Below are 20,950 nucleotides of genomic sequence, written 5' to 3'. Positions count from 1 at the left end.
TGGGGTAGGTCTAATTCTAACAGTTTTAAAGTGCCTGTTTCCTTAGGTCATTTTTTTACACTTTGAAAGGATTGGTTTAGGAGAGCCCTAGCTTCCACTAGTGTCTCCTAGGTATACTAGAAATGTGACCTCACACATCTAGCCTCAATACACCAAGCAGTGCGATTGAACGGACAAATACCATGTGACTCCGCTAGTCGGACATCCTTTTTGTTGAAAACGCATGTGAGTAGGATGCATCAAGAGAATATGCAGATTAATCTGATATGCAATACTTGTATTGAAGTGCACTTGACATGGAAAAAATCCATGGTTGCTGCATCGTAGCACTTCATATGAGATACAGAAACTCAGTCGCACCTAGATATACTGGTTCTGCATATCAAATTAATGAGACATTTTTGGCAAAACATAGTAAAAATTACGCCCAACACTAGCCGAGTTTAAAGGTGTTGGGAGCTCTTTGGCTTCTCGGCCTTTTGGCTAAGATCAAGTGTAGGATCTGTTCTTATTAGTGGGTATGGACTGACCCCTGGCAGAAGAATAGAGAAAGGCTGGACTTAGTAACTGCTCCAATGGGCGGAGGGTATGGGACCACTCATGCTCAGGGCATGGAAAAGTCTGGCTGAGTACCTTCACCCTTGCAGCTGGTGGGAGGTGTTGTTTCTGTAATTCCACTGGTAAGGGAGGGGAGAAACACTGGGCACAGTAAGTGGCTCTCTTGATGGGGTTTGTAGCCCTTGAAGGATGAGACCGTGAAAGACTCAGTTAAGTATTCATTCCCAAGGAAATGCTGGGACTGAGTAGATTGCTCCCATTCCAGAGGTTCATTGCCTCTGATGGGGAGTCAGCGAAAAGCTCAGCTTAGTACTTGGGATGCGAGAAACACTGCGACTGAGTAGATTGCTCTTCTGAGGGGGGCCTCAACCCTCAAGGGAGTCAATGAAAAAGCCCAGTGGAGTATCCATTCCAATGCAAGGGGTTGGAAAGTGCCCTACGTAGGAACAGAGAAAATCTTGGTCGGACACTGACTGGCCGGCTGAATGGAGCCCGTGGCTGCACTATGCCCCCTGGGAAAACTCAGGGGGCCTGAACTTGAAACTGGTGTACCTCACTATGTACTAGTATGGCACTTGCACTGCGCACTCTCCCTTTAGGTTAGTGCTTCACGTCCTCACCCTGGGCCTTTTGGCTGGGGTAGGACAATTTTTCACACCCCAATCCCGGCCTTCTGGCTTGGGTCTCTATATTATTTATTTCTTTGCCTTCTCACACATTTGTCACTTTTCACGTTTTCTGTTTTTTCGTTAGTGTCACATTTGTTTACGGGCTGTGTGTACGACCCTTATGGGCTACCCACTCCCCCAACGGATCAAAGCGCTCGCCTTTTGGGGAGAGCTGCGGTCCCACAGGGTGACCCTGAGCCGCAAGGCGGAGGGAAGCCTACAGAGGGTCTCTCCAAACTGCGGTGGAGAGAATCCACCCGCCCTAACCCTTCCAGGGGTTGAGGGAACAGGGTTTCTCTAAGCTTCGGCAAGGAGGACCCACGATCCCTATTTTCCCCTCTCTGGCCTTATGGCTGAGAGAGATTAGGGGTGTAATGGGGCCCTTCTCCTTTTGGAGAGTGTCCATAAGTATGTACGCCCCTATGCACAATTTAGGTCACTGCACTTGGTGTTGGGAGCACACCTAGGGCTCCCTGATAATAATAAAAAAAAAAAAAAAAAAAAAAGGGGGAGCTTTGGCATGACTGCAGGAATGATGTATGCAGCCACATCTGTGGCAGATGGTTAAGCTAGGCAATACATGCTTAATGTTACTATACCCCTATTGCATGTGTTTAGGATATACCTTGTAAACATAACCATAACACATAATACATTTGTGTATACAGGTAGGAATGCTGCATGTGATAGTGCCTGGAAACCCCATATGCTCTTATAGTCAGCGGGTCACTGCCAAGCGCCATACATTTCATTTAATGTAGTTTTGTTTCACTTCCTATTCACAAAGGCACTTACTACTCTGATCATCTCTGGCTTTTTAGATCTTGACATATTGTAGAACATAACTTGATGTGCTGCTGGTTTATGTATATAGGTGTCTACTGGCAATGTACCTCTGGTGACATCTTTGTTTTTATCCTTGCTAATGTTTTATTATTTTATCTATGGAGGCAATTCTATTAGGTGTGGATCATTCGCACTCACAAATCATCACAGCACAGGACTGAATTCGCTTAAAAGTGCTCGCATCTCCACAGGGAATTTGGCCCTTCGGCTCGAATATGATCGACCCCTATGACTATTACCTTTTGTTTAATAAAATGTAAAACTCTTCAAAACTAAACTCAATTTAAGCCCCCCCAGACACACACAAACAAACAAAAACACACACACAAACACACCATACTTGCCTACCCTCCCGGACTGGCCGGGAGGGTCCCTCAAATCGGGTCCCCCTCCCGGTCCCCCGCGAAGGGGGGCAAGCCTCCCGCATTTCCCTACAGCCCCGGCTCCCCCTCTCCCCGCGGTCTAAAAACTATGACTTTCGCGGGTCCACGGGAAGGGGGCGGGGCTAAATGACCCAATTCGCCGCATTTCGCGTCATTTTTTAGCCCCTCCCCCCACCGACCCGCAAATTGAGGCTTCAGCCCATCATGGGGGCGGGGCTTGATGACATCACCCGTGCCCCACCCCCAAAATGAAGCCTCAACCCGCCCCCTTTCACTCCTCTCCGGGCTTCTCCCGGAAAGTAGTATGCCAAAGTCGGCAAGTATGACACACACAAACACACACAAACACACACAAACACACACAAACACACACAAACAAACACACACAAACACACACAAACACACACAAACACACACAAACACACTCTGCTTGTAAAACTATAGGTTGAGAACCTACAATATTTAAATTCCAATTTTCTATTAAAAACAAAAGAAACAATGCAGTAAAATGCAGGTAAACAATTGTATCGCTTATCACACAACTTCTCTGCAGGTGCAGTGCATACAGTTTAGTCAGAATATCGCCTGTGGCAGACATCTTACCTTACAGCACACATCATTAAAGGGTTTTGGCAGGGAATGTGTACAAAAGACAAACTAGCCTACTGGCTCTGTCTGGTATATTAATGTCCACAGTACAACCTCATTCTTTGGCGTTGCAGTGTGTAATATCCTTCTCTAGACAGCTAGCAATTACTTTATTTCTGCCATTGACAGGGAGATTTCCACACTGAGTATATTATTAGGTACTTATGTAATATCTGGGCTCCCGTTTTTCTTATGAGACGGCGTCCGCTCGCCTCGCTGCGCTCGCCACACTATATAAAATCAACTCCATGCGTAGTTGGATAGTAGAGGTATGAAAAAATGGGGTGCATTTAACATGGGAGCCCAGATAATACATAAGTACCCATTATTATTATTCTTTATTTATACGGCGCCACAAGGGTTCCGTAGCACCCAGTTACAGAGTATACATAATCAAAAAGAAAAAAAAAAGTAACTTACAGTTGAAGACAATACCGGACAAATACAGGGTAAATGTTTATAGGTATATCAGCCGATTGCTGCAACATAAGTATCCAGGTGGCAGCAAACAGCATGCTTTGGTGCAGTCGAAGACTGCTGAAGTAAGAAAGGATAAGCACCTGAGGTAAGAGGTCCCTGCTCGTGAGAGCTTACATTCTAAAGAGGAGGGGCAGACAGACAGGGGTGACACCGGAGGGGTAGACAGGGCGAGGAACAGAAGGTTAGGAGGACAGTTTGCTGGGTTTTGTGTAATGTTTTGTAGCTTTAAAAAAAAAAAAAAAAACCACAGGATCTTCCATTGTGTCCGCACCATGTAAATGCTAGAAACGACAACTTCCACAGAGCATGCTGAATTTATACTTTGATAGCATGGGCTTGGAGCATGCATTTATTTCTAGGGCCCTACATTTTAACTGCTCCCTTTTTTTTCCTTTCATTATCTACAAGGTTTTTAATAATTTTTTTTTTAACTTGGCGCTAAAGTAATACTCAAAAGGCTCAGACACTCTAGAAACCACAAGATCCTTGACATGTGTCATGCTCCCCACTTAATCACTAGGTTAAGTACTTAATTCCCAAAACATAGGGAAAAGTAGACCACATACATTGTCACAATATGCTCTAAAAGCAGATATCGCCTGCTTCATAATGACATGTTAAAGAAAATGGCCTGTATTACACCAACCTTAGGGCCCCTATCAACTAGTGTGATATGGCCAGTTTTCATGCGCTTGCAACGATTTTCTGCGGATTGCATGAAAACTGGCAAATGGTAGGTGCTTTTAGTGAGATTGTGATGCCAGGCACGCTCCCGTGTGCATCGCAACCGGAGATCTAGCTGGCTGCCACAAATACTTGTCCCAGCCCGTTATGATGCCCATACACATGTGAGATATTGCATGCAATCATTTGATTTGGGCACGCCGTTGAATGGCGCGTCGATAGATATTATGTGCTGCACACAATATCGATCAAATTGCAAGAGCAATCACATGTGGTTTTTAACCACATGCGATTGCTCGAATTCAATCAGCAGTTGGTTTGGGCGGCGGGAAGGGAGTGGGGACTGGAGCGTTGGCGGCATTGGTGGAGCGGGCACTTGAGGGCTGGAGGAGAGGGGATCTGAGCGCTGGAGGCGGAGGAGCCGGTACCACAGTGCTGGGAGCTGGGGACCGGAGCGGTGGAGCCTGAAAGCCCTGTGAAGGAGCGCTTTCAGGCGGTGGGGCTCAGCAGCGACAGAATATGAATTTGAAACATTGGGCGGCCCCTCTCTCAGCCAATAAGCGGTCTAACATTCAGGCGGACACTGATTGGCTGAGAAAGCTCTCTCTCAGCCATCCCAGTGTTTCAAATTCATCTGCTGCCGCTGCTGAGCCCCGCCGCCAGCCCTGAAAGCATTCCTTCACAGGTCTTTCAGGCTCCACCGCTCTTGTCTCCCCACTCCACAGCCGCCAGTGCTCAGGTGCCCGCCCACAGCCACCCCTCTTCCAGCACCCGGTGTTTCATCACAGATGGCATGCGAAATCAGGCACTGCACTGGGCACCACTTGATGTGATCAGATGCGATGCGATGTCCATTAGCCCTGGTAGGATCGCATGAGATACACTGTATGCAAAAGGACAGCATAAAATGTATCCTATGTGATCCTGTACCCCGGGAGCCTCCAGGTAAGATCGCAAGGTACTGCATGTGATACCTCGCACTAATGGATGGGGGGACTTTACGGAGATTAATTAAGCTTGGTGAAGTAATAAAGTGGAAGCCAATCAGCTTCTAAATGCCATTTTTCAAACCCAAAAAAGACATTAAATAAGCCATCTAAAAGCGATTAAATAAGATAGTGCCCAGAAGTGGGTATACACTTCGCCTATATATATATATTTTAAAGTCAACCGGTAACCGGTGCCTTGCATTACGTATTGGCACATTCATTAGGGTTTTGTATATAGAAATCATCAGCCAATATTAAGTGCACCCCACCACGTTCGTTGTCAGGCCTAGAGACAGATCTGCTGGTCCTACAATACTATAATCAAAAAAATATACCATTGTACATGGGACTCGTATGGTAGGTCGGGAGTCAATAGATTGTCTTCATATGGTTGACATGGTCAAAACGTCAACACCAAAAAAAAAAAAAAAAAGGGTCAACATGTTTTTGGGGACTTTCTTTTTTTTTTTTTACTTTTTCATACTTTACCATCCACATGGACTACAATTGGGAAAGGTAGCATAGCAAGCCATGTGAGGGGATGCAATATGCTAATTGGGGTCCACATGCTCAGGTGTTGATGTGGATACCAAAAAAAAAAAAAAAACTCATCCCTGTCAACCTTTTGACAGTCGACCTTGTGCATGCCGCCATTTTGGAATCAACCTAATGAACCTCACCTGTTCTACATATGAACCAATGTTGTCCAACTAAAGGATAAGGATGTTTCATTGAATGTACTGTATCTTACCTGACACACAAGTTTCATCTCCATTTGTTAAGAGTTCTGGATCAACCTGCAATCCATTCAGACACACAGATAGGTCACCCACTGTCTCCCTCTCACTTTGGAGCTGTAAGTTCACAACCACTTCTTTCACTGAAATTAAGAACAATGCACTTGAATACTACAGCAAACAGTTATTCTATACAAACTTATCACTAAATGTATTTTATTTATTTATTTATTATAGTACAGTACTTCATAATAATGTGATTTATTTCAGCAATATCATTTATGCTTGAGGAATGGTACATTTACTGTAGTTTCTTAAATGACACAGTAACAGATCGTATAATAGTTCTCTATCTACAAAATGTTAACCACTAGGGCAGTGGTTCCCAAACTGTGTGCCGTGGCTCCCTGGGGTGCCTCAGGACACTTGTAGGGGTGCCCTGGGTTGGTGGTCCAGGACCAACAAAAAATATTAATGGTGCATTATTTGGTACTTGTTTCCTAGCACGGCCACAACGATCATAATCGCGGTCATCGGGGGTAAAATCGCGGGCATCGCATGCGCAAAGAAATCGGGTGCGATGGGCCAGACGCGATGCCCGCGATTTCCCCATAGAGAACAATGTTAAATGCCTCAATTTACCCGCGATGACCACGATTTCCCATAGGAAACAATGTGAAATGGCTCAATTTACCCAAATTATCATAGGAACAATGGTAAATGGGCCAAAAACACCCCTGAACATTAAAATGTCCCCCCAAAAGAAGTTTACGCCACCACGTGATCAACGTGAACCCGAAGCGTGGCGAGCGCAGCGAGCCCGCGAGGGGCGGCGGTAGGCGTCCTCCCTACTATCCACTAGGGCGTGGAGTGAGAATAGAATAGTGTGGCGAGCGCAGCAAACCACCGAGCCCGAAGCGTGGCGAGCGCCACGAGGGGACGCAGATACCTGTGAAGCCCGCGAAGGGACGCGTTTACCTGTGAAGGTATCCGCGTGCGCTCGCCATGCTTCGGGCTCGGTGGCTCGCTGCGCTCGCCACACTATTCTATTCTCACTCCACGCCCTAGTGGATAGTGGGGGTATGAAAAGGTCGGAGGACGCGTACCGCCGCCCCTCGCGGACTCGCTGCGCTCGCCACGCTTCGGGTTCACGTTCATCGCGGGGTGGCGTGAACTACTTTTGGGGGGACATTTCACTGGTCAGGGGGGTTTTTTGGGCTTTCTGGCCCATTTACCATTCTTCCCTATGATGATTTGGGTAAATTGACCCATTTAACATTGTTCCCTATGGGGAAATCGCGGCCATCGCGGGTGGACCATTTAAGCATTTTTAGGCGCACACGACGCGACCGACCTGATTTTTCACTGTTTTCAATGCATTTCAATGGAAAAATCGGGGGCATCGCGTCGGTCGCGTCGCAGGCCACTATAATTACCCCCGATGGCCAAGATTTGTGGCCGTGCTAGGAAACAAGTACCCATTATTTATTAGAAAAAACAGTGCTGGTGGCTGCCAATCATAAAATATGTACAAACAGAAGCAAACCCTGCCATTTACCACATAACTGACATGAAGAATCGCATATAAACACAATCTAATAAAATAAATTTTGGCCTAGGGGTGCCGTGAAAAAAAGGGGATTTTGATCCTACCTGTAAAATCCTTTTTTCTGAATCCATGGTGGACACTGGGACAGTGGGGTGTGGGTGGAGCTTCAGCTACAGGCACCAAGTAGAATAGAGTTATTTGAGTGCAGCCCAGGCTCCTCCTCCTCCACGCCCCTACAGGCTTCAGTTTGTTCAACAGCTTACCCGCAAGGTACAGGAAAAGGAAGAGAAAATAGGAAAGAAACCAGCAACCCGAAGGGAGAATAAGTTTTAGGAAGGTGTAAGCCGTCCCCCATTACTGTAGATCAGTGTGCGAGGGCGGGCGCCCAGTGTCCACCATGGATTCAGAAAAAAGGATTTTACAGGTAGGACCAAAATCCCCTTTTTTCATTCATGCCAATGGTGGTCACTGGGACAGTGGGACGTCCCAAAGCTGTCCCTTTTACGGGAGGGAACGCACCTGAGCTGCACTGATGACGCGTTGCCCAAAAGCAGCATCTGCCCTGGCGAACGTGTCAAAGTGGTACAATTTTAGAAAAGTGTCTGGAGAGGACCAAGTGGCCGCGCGACATAACTGTTCTGCAGAGGCTCCCTGATGAGCCGCCCAAGAGGCCGCTACCGAACGCGTGGAGTGGGCTCTAATAGAGGATGGGACTGGCTTATTGGAAGACACATAAGCCTGCTTTATAGTTAGCCGTAACCACCTGCTTCGTTGCAGGCCAGCCTCTTTTGTTTGCATCATAGAGCACGAACAGGGCCTCTGTCTTGCGAATTGATTGAGTCCTAGTAACGTAAATCTTTAAAGCTCTTGTAACATCTAAAGAGCGTAACTCCGGGGAGTCCTCCAACTGGGAAAAAGCAGGAACGACAATATCCTGGTTCATGTGAAAACTGGAAATAACTTTGGGTAGGAACTCCTTTCTAGTTCTTAAGACTGCCCTGTCCGGGTGGAACACCAGATATGGAGAGACACTTGACCAGGCTGATAGGTCCGAAACCCTTCTGGCGGAGGAAATAGCCAGCAGGAACACTGTTTTCCACGTTAGCCATCTGAGCTCTGAGGATTCTAGAGGCTCAAACGGTGATTTTTGCAGTGCTGAGAGCACCAATGTGAGGTCCCAAGGTTGGATTGGGGGAACAAAGGGAGGCTGTATGTGAAGGACCCCTTGCAAAAAGGTCTGTATAGCCATCCTCTTTGCTAACTTCCGCTGAAACAAAATAGAGAGCGCGGAAACCTGGACCTTTAAGGAGGACAACCTTAGGCCCAGGTCCAGGCCTGCCTGCAAGAAGGCCAGGATCCTGGAAAGGCGAAACTCCCTAGGCGGAAGGCTCTTCTTCGCACACCAGGTGAAAAAAGCATTCCAGATTCGATAGTATATCCGGGAAGAAGCAGGTTTCCTTGCTGCTATCATGGTCCTTATGACCGGTAATGAAAAACCCTTTTTTCTTAAAACTGCTGTTTCAAGAGCCACGCCGTCAAAGCTAGCCTGCCTAGATTCGGATGAAGGCACGGTCCTTGTACCAGCAAGTCCGGGCGAGCTGGCAGCCGCCAAGGTGGCTGCAGAGACATCTCCTGAAGGTCCGTGTACCAGGCTCTTCGGGGCCAGTTTAGAGCCAGGAGGATTGCTGTGGTCCCCTCTTGTTTGAGGCGTCTGAGGACTCTTGGTAGCAGAGCCACTGGAGGGAAGATGTAGACCAGGGAAAATGGCCATGGAGCTGACAGGGCATCCACCAGATATGCTTGTGGGTCCCTGGAGCGAGCCCCGTAACAGGGTAACTTTTTGTTTACGCTTGAGGCCATTAGGTCTATTTGCAGGAGTCCCCATCTGTTGACTAGTTCCTGGAACACGTCTTCGTGGAGCCCCCATTCGCCTGACTGCACCTCCTGGCGTCTCAGAAAGTCGGCCTCCCAGTTCTGAACCCCTGGGATGTGAACCGCCGACAAGGCTAACAGGTGATGTTCTGCCCACTGCAGGATCGATGTTACCTCCTTCATGGCTGCTAAGCTCCTGGTCCCCCCCTGGTGGTTGACGTATGCCACCGCCGTGGCATTGTCTGATTGTAATTTCACCGGCTTGGAGTGGACCAGAGGGCCCGCCGACTTGAGGGCTAGCAGGATGGCTCTTCGCTCCAGTATGTTTATTGGGAGTAGCGCCTCCTCTCTCGACCATCGGCCTTGGAAGGAGTGTTCTGCCAGAACAGCTCCCCACCCTCGGAGGCTGGCGTCCGTTGTCAACATTACCCATTGAGGGATGATGAACTGGCGCCCTTTTAGAAGGTTTAGAGGACTGAGCCACCATGTGAGCGACAGACGGGTCAGCCTGGACAGAACAAAGGTCTGCGATTTCAGGCTTGGCTGGGAACGGTTCCAGTGACGCAGCATTTCCCTCTGCAGTGGTCTGGAATGGAACTGCGCAAATTCCGCCATGTCGTAACAAGAGACCATCTTGCCTAGGACCTTCATGCATAGGTGCACAGAGACTCTGCGTTGCTTCAGGAAGAACTTCAGGAGGTCTCTGAGGGGTAACCACTTGTCCTCTGGCAGGTAAACCCTGAGGGTTTTTGTGTCCATCAAGGCTCCTAGATGCACCATCCGCTGTGATAGGGTTGTTGAGGATTTTTTCCAATTTATGAGCCAGCCGTGGGTCTGCAGAAGGGATACTGTTAGCTCCAGATGCCTCTGGAGTGTCTGGGCAGATTGTGCCAATATCAAGAGGTCGTCTAGATATGGTAGCAGACGAACACCCTGAGCCCTTAGGGCCACCGCCATGGTGGCCATAATCTTTGTGAAGATTCGTGGCGCTGTCGACAGCCCGAAGGGGAGGGCTATGAACTGGTAGTGGTTGCATTTGACTGCAAACCTGAGGTAGCACTGGCTGTCCGATCGAATTGGCACATGGAGGTAGGCATCCTGGATGTCCAGGGATGCCATGAAGTCCTCCGGTTCCAGAGCTTGCAGGATAGACCTGAGGGACTCCATCCTGAACTTGGGGACACAGAGATGTTTGTTCAGGCCCTTCAAATTGAGGATGGGTCGGTATGACCCGTCCGGCTTTGTCGCCAGGAACAGGCTTGAGTAGAAACCTGCTCCTCGCTGAGAAAGTGGGACAGGTATTATGACCCCTGCCGCTAGCAGGGTGTGAATGGAGCTGGTTAGAGCAGCCGCTCTGTCCTTCTCCCGGGGCATGCTTGTTGTGAAAAACCGGGATGGCGGACGCCCCTGAAAGGAGAGGGAATAACCCTGGGCTACTATGGTGTTTACCCACCTGTCGGTGGTAGTGGCTTGCCAAACCCCCGGCAAATGACAACAGGCGACCGCCCACCTGATGTGGTTGGTGGGCCGCCTGATCCTCATGTTGAGGGCTTGTCGGCCTGTTTTGGGGCCTGACGGCGACCCGCCCAGGACTGCTTGGTCTTGGGAGCGGATGGACGCCTTGTGGAAACCTGCGCCCTTGAGGAAGGCTGGCCTCTGGGTCTCCCCTGTGGGCGGAAGGTCCGAAAGGACTGCGATCTGGGTTTAGCCGGTGCTGAAGGCAGAAAGGCTGTTTTGGACGTTGCAATGGTGGCTACAATCTTGTCCAGCTCAGAGCCGAACAGTACGTCCCCTGAGAATGGAAGGGCCTCTAATGCTTTTTTGGAATCAGAGTCTGCGTTCCAAGTACGCAACCACAGTGCACGCCGGGCAGCAATTGAAGATGCTGATATTTTTGAGGAGAGAGCTGCGGCATCTACCGCTGCCTCTTCCAGGTATGTGGCCCCTTCCCTGATGAGGTCCACTGTTGATAATAATTCTGAGCGACGTGTACCTGAGGTAATCTGCTCTTGCAGAGAGTCAGCCCAAGTTGCAATTGCTTTTGCCACCCAGGCTGAGGCCATGGCTGGTCTTGCTGACACACCAGCATTGGAAAACACTGATTTTAGGCAGTGTTCAATTTTCCTATCAGTAGGATCCTTAAGAGAAGCCACTGTAGGAATGGGAAGGGTAGTAGCCTCAACCAGGCGGGCTACATGAGCATCAACGGGAAGAAAGAAATCATGCGTTTAGACACTAAAAACTTTTTGTTAGGGTGTTGCCACGCCTCAGATAAGACCTCTTCTAAGTCTGAGTTTGAGGGAAAAAGAGACAACTCCTTTTTCTTTTTAAAAAGAAGTGTGTCAGGTGTCGTGGTCTGGGTGTCCTGTATATTGAGAGACATCCTAACAGCCTTAACTATGGAGTCTACTCTGGACTGAGTCATCCTTTCCTCCTTATCAGGCTCGTCTATGTCGACATCATCATCTGTGTCGACCAGCCCTTGGTCGTCCAAGTCATCCCCAGTATCTGAATGGTTAGAGACTAAGGGGGCTTGTGCTTTGCGTTTAGGTGGAGCTCTCAATGCAGATTGTAGAGAAGCAGACACCTGGACTAAATCCTGAACAGAGGAGGATAAACCCTGTACCCAGGCCGGCTCTGATGCATCAGCAGCGCTGGCAATGGCTGCGCAGCAGACTCTCTGTTTGCAGCTAACTGAGTTGCTAACTCCTTCATGGCCGCTGAGAGAGTGGAAGCCCAACCGGGTTCCCCCTGCGCTGGGACTGAAAGGCCCCCCAGGGAGTCTTGTGCAGAACAGCGTTCACACAAACCAGCTTGGTCCTGTATGGAGGAATAGTTCTCCTTACAGTTAGTGCATGTATAAGCATGCAGCTTAGGTGAATCCCTTACTGGCTTTGGTCTGGGGTTTTTCTGTGACATGTTAACACAGACAGGCCCTGTGTGCACTGGTAACAATAATACAGTGAACAGTAACACCCTCTGAAACTATAAAGGTATACAGATGGATGAAGAATAAAGACACTATCCTCTCTGACGCTTCAGCTAAATACTGAGGTGCAGAGGGCTGCTGAAAAACCTGTTCCTGTAGCGTGTAGAGGAGCAGGGATTCCGGTGCACTTCTCCCACAGCGAGTCCCGCGTAATGGCGCCTTCAGTACGCTGCTGGGGCGTGGGGAAGCTAAGCCCAGGTGGGAAACAGCGTTATGCCGCTCTGAGCGTGGAGGCGGGGAGCTGTGGATCAAGGCCCCGCCTCCCCTGGAACCATCAGTGCCCTGCGCCATTAACAAAAATGGCGCTCCACAGTACGGCGCCCTGGTGGTCTAGTGGCCGCGCAGAAAGGACTGGGTGCCACTGCCAGGGTCACCCGGGCTGCACCCCGCCCGGGTGACTCGACCGCTAGCGGTGCGCGCTGTATACAGTACGCGCATCACCTCACATGGAGGCCCGCTTACCTGTGGTGGAGCGCGGCGTCCTCCGTGTCATGAGGAGAGCGGCGGGTCAGCCACAGGGGAGCAGCGTAGCGCTGTCTCCTTGTAAAAAAAATAAAAAAAAAAAATTGAAGATTTCAGACAGGGCACGGAGCCCTGTCCCTTGGTACCTGTGCCTTGAGGCACTAAGAAACAACTGAAGCCTGTAGGGGCGTGGAGGAGGAGCCTGGGCTGCACTCAAAGAACTCTATTCTACTTGGTGCCTGTAGCTGAAGCTCCACCCACACCCCACTGTCCCAGTGACCACCATTGGCATGAATGAAAAATTCTGATACTCTAGGGGTGCCTTGATTAAAAAAAGATTGGGAACCCCTGCACTAGGGGATTTGGGTGAAGATGTACATGTACTCAAGCTGTACAAAAAACACTGAGGCCTAGGTTACATAATTATGAATTACAACCCAATTTCCAAGACTGCAAACGAAGCAAAACTCTAGAGGGTATATCTGTGGCTAATACAACACTGTAATAAGGGAAACCATGGTGCCAACTCCTGGGATCTTATGTTGTTGTTATCATTTGAATGCACAAGTAGGGACTGATCATAAACTCATTAATCAAATAATATTTTCTAGCAATAACGTCGTAAATGAAAGGGTTTTATTCTCCTCAACATTAAAACCCACACACATACATGGATTGCAGCAGAAAAAAATATCACATCTACTAAAATCAAAACAAATGTTTGTTACTTTCAAAACAAAGTTTCCATTGTGAGAATTTATTAGTGTCTTATATACTGACAATTTAGGCATTCACACGCTTTTTTTTTTCCTATTGAAATTTGTAATGGTTGGTCCTCTCCCAAGAGACGTGGAATAAATAAAACAGCAGCCACAGGACTGAAAGAGGTGATGTCTGGCTCTGTGGCAGTAAATTAGATAAACCCCAGCAAGGTGTGTTAGAGGTACAAAAATATATTGAAAAACTATAATTACGCTGCTAATGTGGCACTACAGCGTCCAATGAGTAATGTTGGTTGCTGCAGTACTTGAAGGGTTGAATGAAGAAATGTTTATATATGTAAAATATTTTCTTATTAATTAAATGTAACCATTACCTTGGTAGTTCAGTGGGGGATCAATGGCTTAACTGACAATTTGGGCAATAGCACTGTCAACTATACACTGGGACAATGCGGTGCCGAAGCTTTCGCCCATATCCTTTGTCATAGAAGGCGGAGGCATTTCCTGAGTTAAGTGCTATGTAAATCCTGCTGGCAGCTGCAGTATACCAGCGGGCCTCCTGAAAGTCCAAGACTGCAATAGACCACAAGGTCCTAAAAACAACTCTAGGGAAGTTTTTTTTTTGGGTGGGCAATGTAAAAAAAAGAACTCAGCCAGCGTGAGGAGACTGGGTAGAACCAGAACGCTGCAACTCTGGATACAATGGTAAAAAAAGTTTCAACTCCTTCAGAAAATTATTTACAATAAAACTGAATCGGTAATAAAAAGAAAAAAAATGGCAAAGTGTATAAAATTTGTACTGAAAAGGTAAGTAGAGCCCCATGTAATAGTGACACTTTGTATGTTTGAATAATCACCAGTACAATAAACACTTAGCACTGCTGAGTACTCCTGCCTGACTCTTCTTGTGTCCTTTAAACTGTGATTTAAATATCCTGAGATGAACCTCTCATCCGGAGTAATGCTCAGCCTGTTATCCTGCAGTTTTAATCCAAAGTAAATGACCAGTAGGCACAATCTACAATGCTGCAGCAACTGTACTAAACACCCAGAGGTAGGTGTCCAGGTTATATTGCAGGAGCCTGGCTACTCTCTCAAACCAATGTGCAATTGCAGTTAAATATTAGGTTCATGGTGTTGAGTAACACCAGTAGAAGTGGTAGGTAACAGCAGGTTACAGACTGTAAAAGGAACTTCAGCACCAAGCAATTAAACCAGATTTCAGAACTGTGGCCTCACTAATGGAGAGAAGATGGCAGATTATCTCTTTTGCGGTGCTAAAAAACTATTCTTTTTTTTTTTCCACACCGATCTGAAAATTCATATTGCTTAATCTTATATACTAAAAACACATTTCTTGTGAGTTTGTCATTGATATTTTATGTTCTATTGAATTCTGACAACACAATCTGGATCAGTCTGTAGATTCAACATTTGTTATTAATTTATAAAAGTAATTTATAAAACTTGCCAACACACAAGGTTGAATTGGACTAAAAGGATGGATTGCATGAGGGCTTGTTAGGACACAAACACTGACAAGTACAAATTTATTTATGGTGATTGTGATATGCAAAACTAGTGCTGGTGGCTGCCAATCATAAACAAAACCACATAACTAAACCTAAAGAAGAAGATCGGTACACACAATTCATCGTTTTTTTTCTTTATTTCTCTATAACAAACTTTTGGCTCGATTTGAGAAAGTTTGTGAAACATTGTCGTAATGCGGTTCTTACCATGTATCACATACAAAGACAAATATCTTTAATTCTGGTTGCGCATACTCACACTTCATGTTATTAGAAAGTAGGGTTTCCTGCAGGTTTAGCGATGCACTGCCAAGCAACGCATCAGATTTTAGGGTCTGGTGACTCCATATTCGGAAATTTAACACACTAAATGGGGTGACAATGCTGAAAAAGAGAACATAAACCTATCACCAAACATTTGAATGTGTTTTAGTACATAAGTCATACACATTGTAATTTATTGTGCTACTGAATGACCAGTCCTAGCCTTATAAGTAAACTCCAGTCTGTTACAAAAACATAAGAGGGTATAGTCAATCTACAAAAGAAATAGGGTTAATAAATGGTGAATAACCAGCGATACCTAAGAAACAGGACGATTAAGCCAGAAAATGATCTGCAGGATGGTAACAGAGCAAGAAGGTCCACTGTGAATAAAGTATATAATAGAAGTATACTACCTCTCCAAGTTATGGCTAACTTTTCTAACAGGTAGTTTATGAATTTGGACTGGGTTAAATTGGTTTTACCCAGCACTAAAAAAAAAGAAAAAAAAAGCTTAAATTGACAACTGCATTTGTTTCCTTGAATGGCGTGAAGTATAGACAGCCTTACTGTACGGTTCATATTAGTGAGGAAGGTGGGAAGTTTGACTGGAGCGGTACACCGGTCAAACCGTAACGCAGGGTCCTAAAGGCGAGCTCAGGGAGGACAGAAACCTCCTATGGAGCAGAAGGGCAACTGTGAAATGTAGAGGGGATGGAACAGATGCAGACTGTACAGACACCGTGACAGAACATATGGAAAACACCAGGTACCAGGTGTTTTAAAACAAGACTGCCAACAATGTGGCTAACTAGTGCCACAGGTATTAAGATTTTGAATTGAAAGTGGACACTTCTGACACATAAGGAATTGGTAAACGTACCAGAATTATAAGCAGTTCTTGGAACATTAAAAAAATGTAGCCAGTCTTATCACTAGTGGCTATGGATTAATTGTTCTACAATAACTTCACCAACAGGAATATCTTATTATACCTGATAAAACATTGGGTGCAAAAAACTCCACCTTTTCACACCACTATCCTACTTGGATCACCAGATAAAAAGCATAAGCTCTCCCGTAAACATACAGGTCCAGTGAAACCTGTATGTTTGAAGCCACTGCTTTTAGGGATTTTGCTTTGGCTGCCAGAGGCAGGCTAAACAATATACCCGATAAGCCTAGACATGGGTGGCTTTTCGGGGCTAATTAGATCACCCAAGTGAGCCTATTACCCGCAATCAGCGATCGCAGTTAATAGGATATCCTCTCAAGGCTCATTATAGTGAGCCAAGACTAAACTATTTTGCAAACCAGCAAAACAAGGATCAGCTGAACAAACTTGTATTTGTAGACATCTGCATCTCTATTAGCATAAAACACAATGTAAAGTATGTATAGCATTTTGAAAAAAAAAAAACAAGCACAAGGCAAGTAGAGCAGCGCTACTAATAAACACAATACCAAGTGATTGGAATAATAGTATCAAACCTTTACTGGCATGGATAAATACCCGGGTTTTACAGTAATAAAATACAATGCATAAAACATTAAAGACAAATATGTTAAAATCATTTTTGTGAAATTATTTTTCAAGCCACTGTGGATATGTTGGTTGGTGTGGATGGGACTATGTCAGGGTTGCCGACCCTCCCGGAATTTGCGGGAGTCTCCCGAAAATCAGGTCCTTCCTCCCGGCCCCCGGAAGGGTGGGCAACCCTCCCGGAATCAGGGGGACCCCCACTGAGCCCCCCGATCGCGGCATTTATATGCCGCAATCCGCGGGTCTCAGGTGAGGGGGCGGAGCTAAAACGGCACAATTGTGACGGTTTAGCCCCGCCCCCTCCATGAATAACTGATATTTCGGCTATTTGTTGTAATGGGGGCGGGGCTTAATGACGTCACCGTTAAGCCCCACCCCCAAAATGTGTAATGCAAGAATCCTCTCCGGGCTTCTCCCGGAGAGGATTTATTGAAAGTCGGCAACCCTGGACTATGTAGGTTACCACTTTAGATAATCAGGGTAAGTGCACATTACCAAATCGTGTATCCAATTTTTTCCTCTCACATGTGTGGATAGATGATGTCCTCACGATTGAGGCAGCGCTATTAGCTGCCGCTGGAGATGAATTAGGCTTCCGCTCACTAGATGGTGGATCCTCTTATTGGGGTGATCAGCTGTGGAATTCGTCACCAAAGGGGTCCTTGGAACGGTGTCCGCCAATAGAAACAGCAATAGGCTGATGGGAGAAAGGAGGCTTCCGCACACACAGAGCAAACCACTGGCACAGGTGACAGGTGGAATGTTGAGGTCACCTGGGAGTCTGGTGTGCGGTGTCCGCCAATGAGGAAAAAAGGCTTGGGTGGTGGTAACAGGGGTGTATGTCCACATCAATTATTGATCCACAATCGAAATCCTTGGGCTGGAAACTGGCACCTAATGCGTTTCACTGCAACCTGCAGCTTTATCAAAAAATTAAAATATTACCTTTGATAAAGCTGCAGGTTGCAGTGAAACACGTTAGTGCCAGTTTCCAGCCCAAGGATTTTTAATGTTTTATGCATTGTATTTTATTACTGTAAAACCCGGGTATTTATCCATGCCAGTAAAGGTTTGATACTATTATTCCAATTACTTGGTATTGTGTTTATTAGTAGCGCTGCTCTACTTGCCTTGTGCTTGTTTTTTTCCCATGTCTATATAGTGGGGACTGACTACCCCCACATTTGAGCAGCTGCTTTTTCTTTAGAGATACAGCTCCTACCTTAGAATTCCCAGTGAATACCCTGTTGCATGTATAGCATTTTGCATGTTCTTAATTATGAGATCATATAAACGGCTTTTAGATTTATACAGGTGCAGGAATTGTAATCTTCATATATATTAAATACATTTACTTTAATCTATATGGTCTACAAAAACGCTGTGATTTCGGACCTTTTTTTTTTCTCCAGGGTAAAGCTGGCCATACATTTAAAGATTCAATCCAATCCGCCTGGTTGGAACAAAAATCTGGTGATGTCTGAATGACCATTTTTGTCTCTTTTCCAGTATTTTGAAGCAAATGGTCAACGGTCATTTTCTCATATAAATTCCAAGGTTTTTGATCAAACCAGCCAGATCGGACAATAAGGGGGGTATTCAATGTTAGGCGTGCTCCCGCAGCCATCTCCCGACGGGGGAGATGGCTGCGGGGCCCTTTTCAATGCTGTATTCCCCGACAGCATTGAACAGGGGTTTTGCGCAGAACGAGCCCGACAGCACAAGCAGTTGAATCCCGAATGCCGAGCTCCAAGCGAGCAAAACGAGAACGGCACGGCTGTCGAGCTTGCTCGACAGCCGTGCCCCTGACAATGAATACCCCCCTAAATCTGTAGGCGCATGGCCGGCTTAAATCTGCTTTTTTCTAAAATCATTAATTTTAGGAAAAATTCACAGGACTTGCTCTGACACCATGGAGGCAGCCCCTAAAGAATAATTAAGCAATTGGAGGTTTCTATTTTTCTTAATTAGCAGGTGATTTACTCACCTTCAGAAGTGTTGTCTTCTTCTCCAGTGTTGGAGCCAGGTTTTCTGCAGCAACGGTAAGTACTGTATATATGTAAAATGTGTGAGTGTTTTCAAGTGTGCGTGCCCAGCAGTCCCCTCTCCATTTAAAAGATGGGGGTCGACCACCGGGGGCTGCTGACATGACCAATTTTTTTTTATCGGATATGGTGGGTATCAGGAGCGTGCATACCCACATTAATCCATAATTAGGAGCGAGGTAAGCAAGGTTTTGTACCCTGCTAAATCTCGCTTCCAATTGCAAATGCCTACACGTGTCGGTTCCTGAACCAAGCCCAACCCTTTGAAAGTAGTGAATGTGGCCATGTCCACGAGTCCTAAGTATTGTACCCTGCACAAAGTCTGACTGAAGGAAAAGTAACCTCTGTTTCAGTGGATCATGACTTACACTGTGAGATGCTGCTTCCATTTGGGGCTGTGTGTGTTATTGCGGGTTTCCGTTTTCTTTGATTGTCCATCAACTGACACTTCCACATATGGACTTGGGCCAAACCAATTCTTTCGACTGTCTTTCAATTTAGCGGATATTACTAGGTAAAATAGACAACAAATTATTATTCTAAGATGGTGTAAAAATGTATCAACAGAAAACAAAGTGGACAATCTTAACTATGACCAATGCTTTACAGCACATATAACTAACAATTAGCCCCTTTCTAACCCTGTGCAATTCCTCTTTCCTAGTTACATCTTGGCTAGGTAGCACCTCTCATTACAGTCAGGGTGTGCAGTCTAGAGCCCCGTTTCCTATACAGTTCCTCTTTCCTACCCGGAGTGTTGCTGTCTGCTCTGGTGCTTCTAGTACAGTCTGCTTTGTATTGACATACAGACCAGACTGTACGAGAAACACCACAGCAGAGAGCAACGTTCCAGGTAGGAAAGACATGTCCTAGGGACAAGTCGGACCTGTTTTCCCCTGCAGCTCCCCTTTGTCATCCCTCAATAACCATTGCGACCAGATATCACCCACTTTCACCCCTGCCAACCTATGCCCACTACTATCCACCCTATGCCTTTCCCATGTCCCCCACTGCCTCAACCTCCTTCCTACTGCCACCCTCTGCCTCCGTATCAGCCTAATCAACCCACTACCTACCTCTGGTCGCATTAGCATTCAATTAACTTCTGTTTTGTGCCTCCACAATGCTGCTGCTGATCATGTGTGGCAACCATTCTGTAATAATTTGTTGTGTGTGATGTAGGGTCCCAAAGCAAAGTAGTTTGAGAACCCCTAATACAATACTTTTCACTAAAATAAAAATAAATCTTAATTCCACAATACATCCAGAGCCAATCATTCCAAACTAAACTAACGTACATTCTGGACTAAATGTTCCCTCATGAATCACACATCCAATGTTTTTTGTTTTTGTAATCTGTTATTAACAGGCAAACTGTGATTTTGCATTAACTTCAGGCCATGCATTTATTACATGCTCACAGATTTTATCGTTCTAATCGCATGGCTTCCCTCTAAACAGACTGAAACGTGGTGTGGAAAAGAAGTAAACGGATTAGACCAGGGTATGCTGACCAACAAAATAATAAGACAAGGGCCCTCTTAAAAAATATTTCCCCATCTTCAAGGGAAAGGCTTTAAAGGTGTCCACACACTAGAAAGATCTGCGTTCTTAGATGTGCGCATAAATAAGCCTTGAAATATTTTGTCCGTCCTGGACAAAAGATTTCAGGCAAGTGCACATCTTCACCAAAGATTTCTCTTAAGATCCCATGTGCGTTAATATGGATCTTTTGTTAAATCTTCTGATCTTTCATGCAGCACATAAGATCAGAAGATTTAACAAAAAATCTGAGGGAGCGCGCACCTGACCAATATCGGACGATTTTCGACCGATTATCGTTAAACAATTGGCCGATATGTTGGTCAATTTAACGGAAATCTGCAAAAATATAGTTTTAGTGTGTGGGCACCTTTACTTCAAGCTCTAACAACCAGTGGCGGATTCAGGGGGGGGGGGGGGGGGGGGGGGGCACCCGG

General features: G+C 46.2%; 1 protein-coding gene and 1 pseudogene across 1 annotated transcript in view; one reads left to right on the top strand and one right to left on the bottom strand.

The window, feature by feature from the left end:
• Positions 1–20,950, bottom strand: part of ITCH (itchy E3 ubiquitin protein ligase) — a 97,626-nt gene that overhangs the window by 37,116 nt on the left and 39,560 nt on the right. Inside the window, exons 3-5 of the mRNA XM_083147695.1 lie at positions 19,340–19,481; positions 15,379–15,503; positions 6,008–6,136 (exon numbers count right to left, since the gene is read on the bottom strand). Of these exons, the coding sequence (XP_083003821.1) occupies positions 6,008–6,136; positions 15,379–15,503; positions 19,340–19,481 (396 nt within the window). The remainder of the gene's footprint in view (positions 1–6,007; positions 6,137–15,378; positions 15,504–19,339; positions 19,482–20,950) is intronic.
• Positions 464–600, top strand: LOC146012776 (U2 spliceosomal RNA; annotated as a pseudogene).

The sequence above is a fragment of the Crinia signifera genome, chromosome 6, assembly GCF_055691185.1.
Source record: "Crinia signifera chromosome 6, ASM5569118v1, whole genome shotgun sequence".
NCBI classification, from domain to species: Eukaryota; Metazoa; Chordata; class Amphibia; order Anura; family Myobatrachidae; genus Crinia; species Crinia signifera.
The sequence above is the reverse complement of the archived record's forward strand: the minus strand, read 5'-3'. Positions and strand labels throughout refer to the sequence as shown.